Source organism: Agelaius phoeniceus, chromosome 1 (assembly GCF_051311805.1).
Source record: "Agelaius phoeniceus isolate bAgePho1 chromosome 1, bAgePho1.hap1, whole genome shotgun sequence".
In the NCBI taxonomy this organism is placed as follows: Eukaryota; Metazoa; Chordata; class Aves; order Passeriformes; family Icteridae; genus Agelaius; species Agelaius phoeniceus.
The window spans coordinates 154,407,123-154,422,119 of record NC_135265.1 but is presented as its reverse complement, the minus strand read 5'-3'; the positions used below and the strand labels follow the sequence as shown (position 1 = coordinate 154,422,119).

Genomic DNA, 14,997 nt, shown 5'->3' with positions numbered 1-14,997 from the left:
AATTGAGGGGGGGAAAACACCAGGATGAGGGGAAAACCACTGGGATAAGGGGGGAAATGCCAAAATTAGGTGGAAAAAAAAAAAGAGGGGGATAAGCAGTGAAATGTGGTAAAACCCCCCCAAAATCAGATGAGAAGACACTGGGCTGAGGCAAAAAATATGAAAATAAGATGTAAAATCACTGGGATGAGGGAAACATTACTGGGATAAGGGGAAAACTACCAAAATGTAGTAGTTTATGTAAAAATCTGAGGGGATAAGGGCCAAAACACAAAAATGAGGTGGAAAAATATCAAAATGAGGTGGGAAAATAACGGAATAAGGCCCAAAATATTAAAATGAAGTTGAAAATGACCAGAATGAGGGAAGAAATATTGGGATAAAGTAAAAAACCTCCAAATTTAGGTGGAAAAAATCAAAACAAGGGAGAAAAACACCGGAATGAGGGGGAAAATGATGGGATGGGGGGGGAAATAGCAAAATGAGGTGGAAATGCAGCAAAATGAGTCAGAAAACAGAGAAATGAGGTGGGAAATCACTGGGATGAGGGGAAAATTCCTGGGATAAGGGAAAAAATACCTAAATTGTGTAGAAATGTGAGGGGATAAGGCCCAAAACACCAAGATTAGGTGGAAAAATATCAAAATGAGGTGGGAAAAGAACAAAATAAGGCCAAAAATACTAAAATGAAGTTGAAAAATCACCAGAATGAGGGGGAAAACATTGGGAATAAGGTAAAAATTCCCCAAATTTAGGTGGAAAAAATCAAAATAAAGGAGAAAAACACTGGAATGAGGGAGGAAATAATGGGATGAGGGGGGAAATAGCAAAATGAGGTGGAAAAGCAGCAAAATGAGGCAGAAAACAGAGAAATGAGGTGGAAAACCACTGGGATGAGGGGGAAAATACCAAAATTATGTAGAAATCTGAGGGGATAAGGGCCAAAACACAAAAATGAGGTGGGAAAATAGAATAAGGCCCAAAATATTAAAATGAAGTTGAAAATGACCAGAATGAGGGGGGAAATATTGGGATAAAGTAAAAAAAAAAAAAAACCCAAATTTAGGTGGAAAAAAATCAAAATAAGGGAGAAAAACACCAGAATGAGGGGGAAAATAATGGGATGGGGGGGAAATAGCAAAATGAGGTGGAAATGCAGCAAAATGAGTCAGAAAACAGAGAAATGAGGTGGGAAATCACTGGGATGAGGGGGAAATTACTGGGATAAGGGGAAAAGTACCAAAATTATGTAGAATTCTATGTAAAAAATAGAAATTTGAGGGGATAAGGCCCAAAACACCAAGATTAGGTGGAAAAATATCAAAATGAGGTGGGAAAAGAACAAAATAAGGCAAAAAATAATAAAATGAAGTTTAAAAATCACCAGAATGAGGGGGAAAATACTGGGATAAAGTAAAAATTCCCCAAATTTAGGTGGAAAAAATCAAAATAAAGGAGAAAAACACTGGAATGAGGGAGGAAATAATGGGATGAGGGGGGAAATACCAAAATGAGGTGGAAAAGCAGCAAAATGAGGCAGAAAACAGAGAAATGAGGTGGGAAACCACTGGGATGAGGGGAAAAATACCTAAATTGTGTAGAAATTTGAGGGGATAAGGCCCAAAACACCAAGATTAGGAGGAAAAACATCAAAATGAGGTGGAAAATAACTGAATAAGACCCAAAATACTAAAAAGAAGTTGAAAAAGACCAGAATAAGGGGGAAAATATTGGGATAAAGTAAAAAAAAAAACCCCAAATTTAGGTGGAAAAAATCAAAATAAGGGAGAAAAACACCGGAATGAGGGGGAAAATGATGGGATGGGGGGGAAATAGCAAAATGAGGTGGAAATGCAGCAAAATGAGTCAGAAAACAGAGAAATGAGGTGGAAAACAACTGGGATGAGGGGGAAATTACTGGGATAAGGGGAAAAATACCTAAATTGTATAGAAATGTGAGGGGATAAGGCCCAAAACACCAAGATTAGGTGGAAAAATATCAAAATGAGGTGGGAAAAGAACAAACTGAGGCCAAAAAATACTAAAATGAAGGGGGGAATCACCAGGATGAGGGGGAAAATACTGGAATGAAGTAAAAAAAAAAACAAATTTAGGTGGAAAAAATCAAAATAAAGGAGAAAAACACTGGAATGAGGGAGGAAATAATGGGATGAGGGGGGAAATAGCAAAATGAGCTGGAAAAGCAGCAAAATGAGGCAGAAAACAGAGAAACGTGGTGGAAAACAACTGGGATGAGGGGGGAAATAGAAAAATGAGGCTGAAAACCACCAGGATGAGGGAAAAATACTGGGAAAAAGTGGGAAAATGGTGGGATGAGACAAACCTACTAAAACGAGGTGGAAAAACACCGGTGTAAAGTTAAAAAAAAAAACAGGAATGAGGTGGAAAAACCACCAAAATGAGGTGAAAAACCACCAAAATGAGGTGAAAAACCACCAAAATGAGGTGGGAGTGAAGGAAATAATGGAGGATTCTTGGAGTGGGATAAGGATCAGGAGAGATCCCTCAGGAAATTCCATCTGGGAATGACAAACTTGGGATCTGGGATAGGATGAGTTTATTTCCAACAGAATCAGAGCAGGACAACGAGAGCCCAAATCCGACTTTCTCCTCCCCCAGTTCCCTCGTTCCCGGCTTTCCCTCAATCCCTCCGGCCATTCCGGGGGAGTTTTCCATGGAGTTCTCCATGGTGACTCCATCCCACAGCGAGTTTTCCATGGATTTCTCGGCTATGGGAGTTTTCCATGGATTTCTCGACGATGGGAGTTTTCCATGGATTTCTCCAAGATGAATCCATCCCACAACGAGTTTTCCATGGATTTCTCGGCTATGGGAGAGTTTTCCATGGATTTCTCCAAGGTGAATCCATCCCACAGCGAGTTTTCCATGGATTTCTCGGCTATGGGAGAGTTTTCCATGGATTTCTCAACTATGGGAATTTTCCATGGATTTCTCAACCATGGGAGTTTTCCATGGATTTCTCCAAGGTGACTCCATCCCACAATGAGTTTTCCATGGATTTCTCAACCATGGGAGTTTTCCATGGATTTCTCAACCATGGGAGTTTTCCATGGATTTCTCCAAGGTGAATCCATCCCCAGGTAAGTTTTCCATGGATTTCTCCGTGATTCCATCCCACTGCAAGTTTTCCATGGATTTCTCCGTGATTCCATCCCCAGGTAAGTTTTCCGTGCATTTTCCAACGCGAATCCATCCCACGGCAAGAGTTTTCCATGGATTTCTCCAAGACAATTCCTCATGGATTTTTCCAAGGGGTGAATCCTTGGGGAATATCCTGCTCCAAAGGTTTTATCCTCCATGGGATTCCTCCCAGGAATCTGCTCCTTCTTTTCCCGCGGATCTGCAGATCCCTGCCAAGATCCAACTCCAGGATGAGCTTCCCGTCGGACGCGCCGCGGAATTTTTGGGAATTTCCACTCCAGCACCATGGAATCATCTCCAGAGTCGTTTCTTTGCGAAATTCCCGCTCTGGAATTCCATCTGTGCCCGGATTGGCTTTTTCCAACTTAATTCTTGCTCCGGAGGCATCGCCGCCGCTCCCGACGGGACCGGCTGGACACGGGAGAAGCTTCCGGAAGCGTCCCGTGGAATCCAGCCCCGGAGCCTCCCAGGATTTTGGCCACGCAAAGCCAATCCTGATGGAAAAACACCGGGATGGGCTGGAAAAATAATGAAATGAGAGGAAAAATACCGGGATGAGGAGGAAAACTATCGGGATGAGGGGAAAAACTATCGAGGAGGAAAAACTATCGGGATGGAGAGGAAAAAAACTCAAACTGTGGCAGAAAAGCTACAAAATCAGGGAAAAGCTTGGGATGGGGAGGAAAAAAAAGCGGGATGAGCTGGAAAAATACTGAGAACAGATGGAAAAGCACCGAAAAAAAAGGGGGAAAAAAAAAACCACTGGAATGAGGCGGGAAAGCGCCGGGATGAGGCGGAAAACGCCCGGATTCCGGAAAAAGGAGGCGGCGGCGCTTTTCCAGCACGGAGGCTCCGAGCTTTTCCCACATCACAAGGAGAAGTAGTCCAGGGTTCCGTGGCCGTAGGGGTTGTAAGTCCAGACCAGGTCGGTCCTCCCGGAATTCGCCAGCAGCTGGGAAATCTCCGCCGTGGCCGCCGCCAAACGTTCCCCATCCATGGGCTCCTCGTAAATCCGCCGGGATCCCGGGACGCGGCGCGGCGGCTCCGGCTTGTAGCAATCCACGGGGAAGGGATACACGACCAGGTGGAGGTCGGGCAGCTCCAGGGTTTTCTGGAGCAGATCCTTGAGCGCGGCCGTGGACAGGGAGTTGCCGTAGAGTCCCAGGAAGCGCAGGCGGGAGCAGCGGCGCAGCGTGGGCAGCAGCGCGTCCAGGTGGGAGTCGGCCATGCGGCATTCCATGAGATCCAGGTGCAGCAGCGAGGCCGAGGTTTCCTCCAGGAGCAGCCGCAGGGGCTCCAGGAGGCCTTGGGAGAAGTCGTGGCCGCTCAGGTCCAACCTCTTGAGGGCCGGGGCGTGGAAGCTTTGGGAGAGGAAGGCGAGGTCGGCGGGAACGAGGGAGCAGAAGGCCAATTCCAGGCTTTCCAACGGAGCCTGGAGGTCGCTGGAGGGAGGGAAGAGGGACAGGTGAGGATTTGTTGGGATTCAGGGGGGAAATGTGGGGAAAGATCTCCAAGAACGTCGAGTTTGACCTCTAAAAATCCTGGGATTTTGGAGTTACGGGGTCATGGAGTTATGGAATGACTCAGGTTGGGAAAGGTCTCCAAGAACATCAAGTTTGACCTCTAAAATACCTGGGATTTGGGAATGATGGGATCATGGAGTTATAGAATGACTCAGGTTGGGACAGAGCTCCAAGAACATCGAGTTTGACTTCTGAAAATCCTGGGATTTGGGAACAATTGGATCATGGAATTATGGAATTACTCAGGTCAGGAAAGGATTCCAAGACCATCAAGTTCAAGGTTTGAGAATCATGGAATTATGGGATCATGGAGCAATGGAATTGTGGAATGGCTGAAGTTGAGAAAGATCTCCAAGAAAACCAGGTTTGACCTCTAAAAATCCTGGGATCTTGGAATGATGGGATCATGGAGTTATGGAATGGCTGAGGTTGGGAAAGGTCTCCAAGAACATCAGGGTCCAGGTTTGAGAATCATGGAATTATGGGATCATGGGGTCATGGAATTGTGGAATTCCTCAGGTTGGGAAAGGTCTCCAACACCATCAGGTTTGACACCTGAGGATCATGGGATCATGGAGTTATGGAATGAGTGCGGTTGGGAAAGGTCTCCAAGAACACCAAGTTTGACCTCTAAAAATCCTGGGATTTTGGAGTTATGGGGTCATGGAATTGTGGAATGCCTCAGGTTGGGAAAGGTCTCCAACATCATCAGGGTCGACACCTGAGGATCATGGGATCATGGAGTTATGGAATTGTGGATCCATAAGATTATGGGGTCAGGCATTTGCGTGGTCATGGAATCGTGGAGTTATGGAATGGCTGAGGTTGGGGAAAAGCTCCAGGACCATCAACTTCAAGCTTAGAAAATCATGAAATCATGGAATTGTGGGATCATGGAGTTCTGGGATCATGGGATCTGTGATCATAATTCATGGAATTGTGGAATGTGGGATTATGGAATGCTGGGATCCCAGAGTTCTGGAGCCATGGAGAGACTCCTTGGGAGAGGAAGGCGAGGTTGGAGGGAGCAGAAGGCCAATTCCAGGCTTTCCAACGGAGCCTGGAGGTCGCTGGCGGGAGGGAAGAGGGACAGGTGAGGATTTGTTGGGATTCAGGGGGGAAATGTGGAGAATGAGAGCTGGGATTGCATCCATGGGATCGTGGGATTGTGGGATGGCTGAGGTTGGGAAAGAGCTTCAAAAACATCGAGTTTGACCTCTGAAAATCCTGGGAGTTTGGAGTTACGGGGTCATGGAATCATGGAATTACTCAGGTCAGGAAAGGACTCCAAGACCATCAAGATCAAGGTTTGAGAATCATGGAATTATGGGATCAGGGAGCAATGGAATTGTGGAATGGCTGAAGTTGAGAAAGATCTCCAAGAAAACCAGGTTTGACCTCTGAAATCCTGGGATTGTGGAATTATGGGGTCATGGGGTTATGGAATGGCTGACGTTGGGAAAGGTCTCCAAGAACATCAGGGTCCAGGTTTGAGAATCATGGAATTATGGGATCATGGGGTCGTGGAATTGTGGAATCAAATAATGGAATTATGGAATGGCTGAGGTTGGGAAAGAGCTCCAAGGACATCAAGTTCGACCTCTGAAAATCCTGGGATTTTGGAATGATGGGATCATGGAATTATGGAATTACTCGGGTCGGGAAAGGTGTTCAACGCCATCATCTTTGACATTTGAGGATCCTGGGAGTTATGGAATTATGGAATGGCTGAGATTGGGGAAAATCTCCAAGACCATCAAGTTGTACCTTTGAGAATCATGGAATTATGGGGTCATGGAGCCAGGGAATTGTGGAATTGTGGAGCTATGGGGTCTTGGGATCATGGAGTTATGGAATCAGGCAATCATGGGATATTGGGATCATGGAGTTATGGAATTAGGCAATCATGGGATATTGGGATTCTGGGATCAGGGAGTCATGAACTTATGGGATCATGGAGTTATGAGGTCATGGAGCCATTGAAGTTGGAAAAGACTTCCAGATCATCAAGTCCAACCTTTTGGAATTCCGGAAACAAGGAATTATGGGATCATGGAGTCAGGAAATCATAGAGTTATGGAATCATGGAGTCATGGACTATTGGGATAATGGGATCATGGGAACCTGGGATCATCAAGTTGGAAAAGATCTCCAAGACCATTGAGACCAAACCTTGGGAATCGTGGACCAAGGAATTATGGGATCATGAAATTATGGGATGACAGAATCATTGAGTCAAGAGCTATTGAGACCATGGAATCATGGGAACAATGAGATGATGAATTCCTGGAATCGTGGGATCATTGAGATTGGAGAAGACCTCCAAGACCATCAAGCCCAACCTTTGGGAATCTTGAAATTAAGGAATTATGGGATCTTGGAATTATGGGATGATGGAATCATTGAGTCATAACCTGTTAGGGACAACAGGACATGGGAATCATGGAAACATTGGGATAATGAAATCCCGGAGTCATGGGAACACTCAGGTTGGGAAAGGCCATTGAGCCCAACCTTTGAGACTCCTGGAATTCTGGGATCATGGAATTGCTGAGTCAGAAACTATTGGGATAACAGAACCATGGGACCTTGTGAATGTTGGGATAATGGAATCCTGGAATCTTGGGGCTAAGATTGGAGAAGACTTTCAAGACCGTCAAGTTCAGCCTCTGAGAATCCTGGGATCATGGAATTTATGGGATCATGGAATTTATGGGATCATGGAATCACTGAGTCATGAATTATCGGGATAACACAATCATGGGAACGTGGGAACACTGGGATAATGAAACCACGGAATCAAGAGATCATTAAGATTGGAGAAGACCTCCAAGACCATCGAGACCAACCTTTGGGAATCCCGGAACCAAGGAATTCTGGGATCTTGGAATGATGGGACAATGGAATCACTGAGGCACGAACTATTGGGATAAGGGAATCATGGGAACATTGGGATAATGAAATCCCGGAACCACGGGATCACTCAGGCTGGGAAAGACCCCCAGGACCATCGAGCCTGACCTCTGAGACCCCTGGAATTGTGGGATCGTGGAATTATGGGATGATGGAATGGATGAGTCATAAAATCTCAGGATAACAGATTATTGGGACAGTAACATCTTGGAATCACGGGGTCACTAAGATTGGAGAAGACTTCCAAGATCGCCAAGTTCAGCCTTTGGGAATCCTGGGATCTTGGAATGATGGGATCATGGAATCACTGAGCCATGAGCTATTGGGACAATGGAATCATGGGAACAATGAGATGATGAATTCCTGGAATCGTGGGATCATTGAGATTGGAGAAGACTTCCAAGACCATCAAGCCCAACCTTTGGGAATCTTGAAATTAAGGAATTATGGGGTCTTGGAATTATGGGATGGTGGAATCGTTGAGTCATAAGATATTGGGATGATGGGATCACGGGAATGTTGGGATAATGAAATCCTGGAACCATGGAGTCACTAAGACTGGAGAAGACCTCCAAGACCATCAAGTTCAGCCTTGGAGAATCCTGGAATCACTGAATTTTGAGATCATGGAATGATGGGACAATGGAATCTCTGAGTCAGGAACTATTGGGATAAGGGAATCATGGGAACATTGGGATAATGAAATCCTGGAACCACGGGATCACTCAGGCTGGGAAAGGCCCCCAAGACCATCAAGCCTGACCTCTGAGACCCCTGGAATTGTGGGATGATGGGATTGTTGAGTCATAAAATCTCAGGATAACAGAATATTGGGACAGTAACATCTTGGAATCACGGGGTCACAAAGATTGGAGAAGACTTCCAAGATTGCCAAGTTCAGCCTTTGGGAATCCTGGGATCTTGGAATGATGGGATCATGGAATCACTGAGCCATGAGCTATTGAGACCATGGAATCATGGGAACAATGAGATGATGAATTTCTGGAATTGTGGGATCATTGAGATTGGAGAAGACTTCCAAGACCATCAAGCCCAACCTTTGGGAATCTTGAAGTTAAGGAATTATGGGATGGTGGAATCGTTGAGTCATAAAATATTGGGACGATGGGGTTGTGGGAATGTTGGGATAATGAAATCCTGGAATCATGGAGTCACTAAGACTGGAGAAGACCTCCAAGATCGCCAAGTTCAGCCTTGGAGAATCCTGGAATCACTGAATTTTGGGATCATGGAATTATGGGATCATGGAATCACTGAGTCACGAACTATTGGGATAAAGGAATCATGGGAACATGGGGATAACGAAATCCCGGAACCACGGGATCACTCAGGCTGGGAAAGACCCCCAGGACCCCCAACCCTTGGGAATCCCCCGGGAGCGCGGGAAGGGCCCGGCCAGGCCCCGCTGCGCCGGGAGCTCACCAGAGGATCTGGCGCAGGTTCCCGGAGAGCCGGGAGGATCCCAGGTTGAGCTCGCGGAGGCTGGGCAGCATTCCCAGCTGCCCGGCCAGGCAGCGGATCCCGATGGCCGATTCCGGCGTGGGGCGCCGCACGTCCACGTTGCTGTACTGGAGCTTGAGGCTGCGCAGCTCCGGGAAGCGCGAGAGGTGCGGCAGGATCACCGAGAGCCCGGTCAATCCCAAATTCCGGAAGCGCAGATCCACCCTCCGCACGCAGGAGGGATCCAGAGTTTCCAGCAGGCTGACGATTCCGGCCAGCGAGAGCTTTTCCGCTTGGAGCTCGCGGCACTTGAGGCGCAGCGGGCCGGCGGCTCCGGTCTGGAGCGCGTCGCGCAGGATCCCGTAGGACGTTCCGTTGACGAACAGGTCGGCGTGCACGTCCACGCCCGGGGGCTGCGGAGCGGCCGCGGCCGTGGCGGCTCCGGAGCGGCCTTTGTGCCGCTTGGATCCGCGCCGCTGGAATTCCCGCTGGTGCTTGGACACCTCCACGCAAGCCTTGGCCAAAGCCACCGTGCCCGACCAGACGCTCATCCCGTCCGGAGCGCGGCCGGCCGGATCGTCCGGAACTCCCGTCACGTCCAGCACGCGTAGGCGGCACCCGCTGGGAAAAAAACGGAACAAACCATCAAAAACAGGGAGGAAACCATCAAAAATGGGAAGGAACCATCAAAAACAGGGAGAAATCCATCAAAATCGGGAAAGAACCATCAAAAACGGGAAGGAACCATCAAAAATGGCAAGAAACCATAAAAAATGGGAAGGAACGGTCAGAAACAGGAAAAAAACATCAAAAATGGGAAGGAACCATCAGAAATAGGAAGAAACCATCAAAAATGGGAGGAAACCATGAATAATGGGAGGAAACCATCAAAATTGGAAAGGAACCATCAAAAATGTGAACCATCAAGAACAAGAAGAAACCATCAAAAACGCAAAGGAACCATCAGAAACAGGAGGAAACCATCGAAAAAGGGAAGGAGCCATCAAACAGGAAGAAACTATGGAAAAGAGGAAAGAACAATCAAAAACGGGAAGGAACCATCAAAAACGTGAGGAAACCGTCAGTGGGAAGAAGCCGTCAAAAATGGGAACCATCAAACACAGGAGGAAACCATCAAATACAAGAAGGAACGATTAAAAAGGTAAAAAATGGGAGGGACCCATCAAAACAGAAGGGAACTATCAAAAATGAGAGGAAACCATGAAAAATGGGAGGAAACTGTCAAAAACGGAAAGAAACCATCAAAACCAGGAAGGAGCCATCAAAAACAGGAGGAAACCATGAAAAATTGGAAGGAACCATTAAAAATCAGAAGAATCCATCAAAAATGGGAGGAAACCATCAAAACCGGGAAGGAACCATCAAAAATGAGAAGGAATTATCAAAAGCAGGAAAAAACCATCAAAAACAAGAAGGAAACCATCCAAAACAAAAAGAAACCATGAAAAACTGGAGGGAACAATCGAAAACAGAAAGAAGCCATCAAAAACGGGATGGAACTGTTAGGGAACCATCTAAAGTTGCAAGAAAGCATCAAAAATGGGCAGGAACCATCAAAACCAAGGAGAAACCATCAAAAATGGGAAGGAACCGTCAAGGTAGGAGTCATCTAAAATGGCAAGAAACCATCAAAAATGGGAAAGAACCATCAAAAACAGGATGGGACTGTCAAGGAAAGTACCATTTAAAGTGGCAAGAAACCATCAAAAATGGGCAGAAACCATCAAAAACAAAAAGAAACCATGAAAAACTGGAGGAAACCATCAAAAACGGGAGGAAACCATCAAAAACGGCACAAAACAATCAAAAAAAGGAGGAACCCATCCAAAATGGGAAGGAACCGTCAAGGTAGGAGTCATCTAAAATGGCAAGAAACCATCAAAAACTGGAAGGAACTATCAAAAATGGGAAAGAACCATAAAATACGGCAAGGAACCATCAAAAACAGGAGGGAACCATCAAAAATGGGAAGGAACCATCAACAACAGGAAGGAACCATGAAAAACAGGAAGGAACTATCAAAAATGGGAAGGAGCCATTAAAAACAGGATGGAACCGTCAAGGAAGGAACCATCAAAACCAGCAAGGAACCATCAAAAACGGGAAGAAACCATCAACAACAGGAGGGAACCATCAAAAATGGGAAAGAACCATCAAAAATGGGATGGGACTCTCCAGGAAGGAACCATCTAAAACGGGAAGGAACCATCAAAAACAGGAAGGTACCACCAAAAATGGGAAGGAACCGTCAAAAACTGGAAGGAACCATCAACAACAGGAGGAAACCATCAAAAACAGGAGGGAACCACCAAAAATGGGAAGGAACCATCAAAAACTGGAAGGAACCATCAAAAACAGGATGGGACTGTCAAGGAAAGAACCATCTAAAGTGGCAAGGAACCATCAAAAACGGCAAGAAACGATCAAAAACAGGAGGGAACCATCAAAAACTGGAACTATCAAAAATGGGAAGGAACCATCAAAAACAGGAGGGAGCCATCAAAAACTGGAAGGAACCATCAAAAATGGCAAGAAATCATCAAAAACTGGAAGGAACCATCAAAAACGGGATGGGACTGTCCAGGAAGGAACCATCTAAAGTGGCAAGAAACCATCAAAAATGGGAAAGAACCATCAAATACGGCAAGGAACCATCAAAAACAGGAGGAAACCATCAACAACAGGAAGGAACTATCAAAAATGGGAAGGAACCATCAAAAACTGGATGGGACTGTCAAGGAAAGAACCATCTAAAGTGGCAAGGAACCATCAGAACCAGCAAGGAACCATCAACAACAGGAGGGAACCATCAAAAATGGGAAAGAACCATCAAAAATGGGATGGGACTGTCCAGGAAGGAACCATCTAAAGTGGCAAGGAACCATCAAAAACAGGAAGGTACTATCAAAAACTGGAAGGAACCATCAAATATGGCAAGGAACCATCAAAAACTGGAAGGAAACCATCAAAACCCAGCAGGAGCCCCCAAGAGCGACGGAGGCGCCCCCGTCCCCGCGCTGCCCAGGACCCACCTGGCGTCGTGGCCGGGCTCCTCCAGCTGCCGCCGCAGCTGCGCCACCACGGCCAGGATGACGGCCTGGACGCAGAGCTTGCAGGGATGGTCCCGCAGCAGCTCCCGGCGCCCCACCAGCCGCTGGAAGTTGAGCACCGGGAACGGCCAAGCGGCCACCAAATCCCGCAGCACCAGGGGCCTCCCGTCCAGGAACGCCGCTTGGAAGAGGATGGGGTAGAGGTGGGCGGGCAGGGCGGGCAGGAGCACGGGCAGCGGGTGCTGCGCCACCATGCGGCGGGCGCAGAGGAAGAGGAGGGAATCCGAGTATCCCGGCGGGAGCTGGCGCTTGGGGACGCACGGCGGGATCTGCGTGGAGGAGCGGCTGCGCGACGGAGCCATGGCAGCGGCGGCGGCGGCGTTGATTCGGGGGCCGGGAACGTTCCGGAATTCCCGGGGGGGGTTTCCCGAAAGCTGTGGGAGAGAAACGGGGGGTGGGGGATGGGAGGGGTGAGCGGAGGGTTCCTAAAAATGGGGGCTGGGAGTGACCCCAAGGGAGGCGCGCCCAGGAATCCCCCCCAAAGCTGCCCGGGGACCCCAAAAACGGTTTGGGGAGCACTAAAACAGTCCAGGGACCCCAAAACCCGTTTGGGGAACCCTAAACCAGTCCAGGGAACCCAAAACCAGTTCAGGGACCCCAAAACCGGTTTGGGGAGCACTAAAAAAGTCCAGGGACCCCAAAACCAGTTTGGAGAGCCCTAAACCAGTCCAGGGACCCCAAAAACGGTTTGGGGAGCACTAAAACAGTCCAGGGACCCCAAAAACGGTTTGGGGAACCCTAAACCGGTCCAGGGACCCAAAAACTGGTTTGGGGAATCCTAAAACAGTCCAGGGACCCCAAAACCAGTCCAAGGACCCTAAACCAGTACAGAAACCCCTAAACCAATCCAGGGATCCTAAAACCAACCCAGGGACCCCAAAACCAGTCCAGGGACCCCAAAACCAGCACAGAACCCCCTAAACTAATCCAGGGATCCCCTAAACCAGTCCAGGGACCCCAAACCAGTCCAGGGACCCCCAAACCCAGTCTAGGGACCCCAAAACCGTTCCACGAATCCCTAAACCAGTCCAAGGATCCCCCAAGCCCAGCCCAGGGACCCCCAAACCAGTCCAGGGATCCCCTAAACCAGTCCAGGGATCCCCTAAACCAGTTCAGGGATCCCAAAACCACTCTAGGAACCCCCAAACCAGTCCAGCCACCCCAAACCAGTCCAGGGACCCCAAAACCAGCCCAGAAACTCCAAACCCAGTCCAGGGGTCCCCTAAACCAGTCAAGGGACTCTAAACCAGTCCAGGGACCCCGAACTCGGTCCAGGGACCCCCTAAACCAAACCAAAGACCCCAAACGAGTCCAGTGACCCCAAAACCACTCCAGAAACCCCTAAACCACTCCAGGATCCCCCAAACTAGCCCAGGAACCCCAAACCCAGTCCAAGGAGCCCCAAACCACTCCAGGGTCCCCAAACCCATCCAGGACCCCCTAAGTCACTCCAGGGACCCCCAAACCCAGCCCAAGGATCCCCCAAACCAGTCCAGAGACCCCAAAACCAGTCCAGGGATTCCCAAACCCGTCCCAGGGACTCCTAAACCAGTCCAGGGACGCTGAAACCAGTTTGGGGATCCCAAAACCAGTCCAGAAACCCCAAAAACCAGTCCAGGGGTCCTCGAACATGGCCCAGGGACCCCAAAAACCAGTCCAGGGATTCCCAAAACCAGTTTGGGGACCCCACAACCAGTCCCGATACACCCCAAAACCAATCCAGGGATCCTAAAACCAGTTTGAGGACCCCAAAACCAGTTTGGGGACCCCAAACCACTCCAAGACCCCCTAAACCACTCCAGGGATCCCAAAACCAGTCCAGGATCCTCTAAACCACTCCAAGGACCCCGAAACCACCCCAAGGACCCCGAAACCACCCCAGGGACCCCAAAACCAGTCCAGGGACCCCCAAACCAGTCCAGGGATCCCCAAACCAGTCCAGGGATCCTAAAACCATTCCAGGACCCCCTAAACCACTCCAGGGACCCCAAAACCAGTTTGATGACCCTAAAACTAATCCAGAAACCCCTAAACCAGTCCAGGGACCCCAAAACCACTCCAGGGACCCCCCCAAATCCCCCCAGACGAACCCCAGGACCCCCAAACCTTTCACGGACCTCCCCAAATCCCCCTAACCCAGCCCAGGGACCCCACCCCGCCCCCCCAAAACCCAGCCCAGGGATCCCCTAAAACCAGACCGAGGAACCCCAAAACCAAACCCCCTCCTTTGGGGACCCCCCAAAATTCCCTCAGGGAGCCTCCGGGATCCCCAATCCAGCCCGTCCCACCCACAGGGTCCTTCCCATCCTTCCCAGCCCAGCCCGGGACCCCTCCCCAGCCCCTCTGAACGCCCCCAAGGAGCGCCCCCAGACCCCCCTAAACTCCCACAGGGTCCCCCCAATCTCCTGAGGCCCCCCCCGGGACCCCCCGAACCCCCAAACCCGTCCCGGAGCCCCCCCCAACATGGCGTCCCCCACTCACCGCCTGCCCGCAGCCCCCGCCCGCCCCTGCCCGTACGGAAGCTCCACCTCCGGGTCTGCGCGCTGCGTTCGCCAATCAACGAGCGAGATCCACCCTAGGGGCGGGGCATCGTGCTGTTATTGGCTCTTCCAGCTGTCTGTCAAAGTTTATCCTAGCGTCTAATTGGTTGTTGGTGTGTGGGCGGGCGCTTCGCGGAACTTTGATGTTCATTGGCTCGTTTTGCTGTCAATCACTAATCTCTGCCTTCCCATTGGCTAGCGCGCTGCAGGAGCGGGATGTTCGCTCTGAGGCGGCCCCAGTTTTCC

The 14,997-nt window shown here is 49.0% G+C and overlaps 1 protein-coding gene and 1 long non-coding RNA gene across 3 annotated transcripts; one reads left to right on the top strand and one right to left on the bottom strand.

Annotated features, from left to right (window-relative positions):
• The first annotated feature begins 2,162 nt into the window (after positions 1-2,162).
• LOC143695619 (uncharacterized) lies at positions 2,163-3,801 on the top strand. Its single transcript, XR_013185014.1, has 2 exons — positions 2,163-2,710; positions 2,809-3,801. It is a non-coding gene; the product is annotated as an uncharacterized LOC143695619 (long non-coding RNA).
• A 107-nt stretch (positions 3,802-3,908) lies between these two features.
• Positions 3,909-14,791, bottom strand: LOC129120421 (leucine-rich repeat-containing protein 14-like). Of its 2 annotated transcripts, XM_077189818.1 has the most exons (4): positions 14,693-14,791; positions 12,134-12,585; positions 9,063-9,701; positions 3,909-4,625 (listed from the first exon to the last, which is right to left on the bottom strand). In XM_077189818.1, the coding sequence occupies exons 2-4, from the start codon at positions 12,511-12,513 to the stop codon at positions 4,052-4,054; spliced, it is 1,593 nt and encodes a 530-aa protein (XP_077045933.1). In that variant the 5' UTR covers positions 12,514-12,585; positions 14,693-14,791; the 3' UTR covers positions 3,909-4,051. The 2 variants fall into 2 exon arrangements, with proteins under 2 accessions (XP_077045933.1, XP_054488990.2); XM_054633015.2 differs by lacking the exon at positions 14,693-14,791 and having other exon boundaries at positions 12,134-12,798.
• Positions 14,792-14,997: the final 206 nt, after the last annotated feature.

What these genes read in the sequence shown, in the direction of transcription:
- LOC129120421 (XM_077189818.1), bottom strand. Translation starts at nt 12,513, where the DNA reads ATGGCTCCGTCGCGCAGCCGCTCCTCCACGCAGATCCCGCCGTGCGTC. An exon ending in GAGCCCGGCCACGACGCCAG is followed by an intron (nt 9,702 to 12,133) that starts GTGGGTCCTGGG and finishes TTTTTTTCCCAG; the next exon opens with CGGGTGCCGCCTACGCGTGC. An exon ending in AACCTGCGCCAGATCCTCTG is followed by an intron (nt 4,626 to 9,062) that starts GTGAGCTCCCGG and finishes CCCTCCCTCCAG; the next exon opens with CGACCTCCAGGCTCCGTTGG.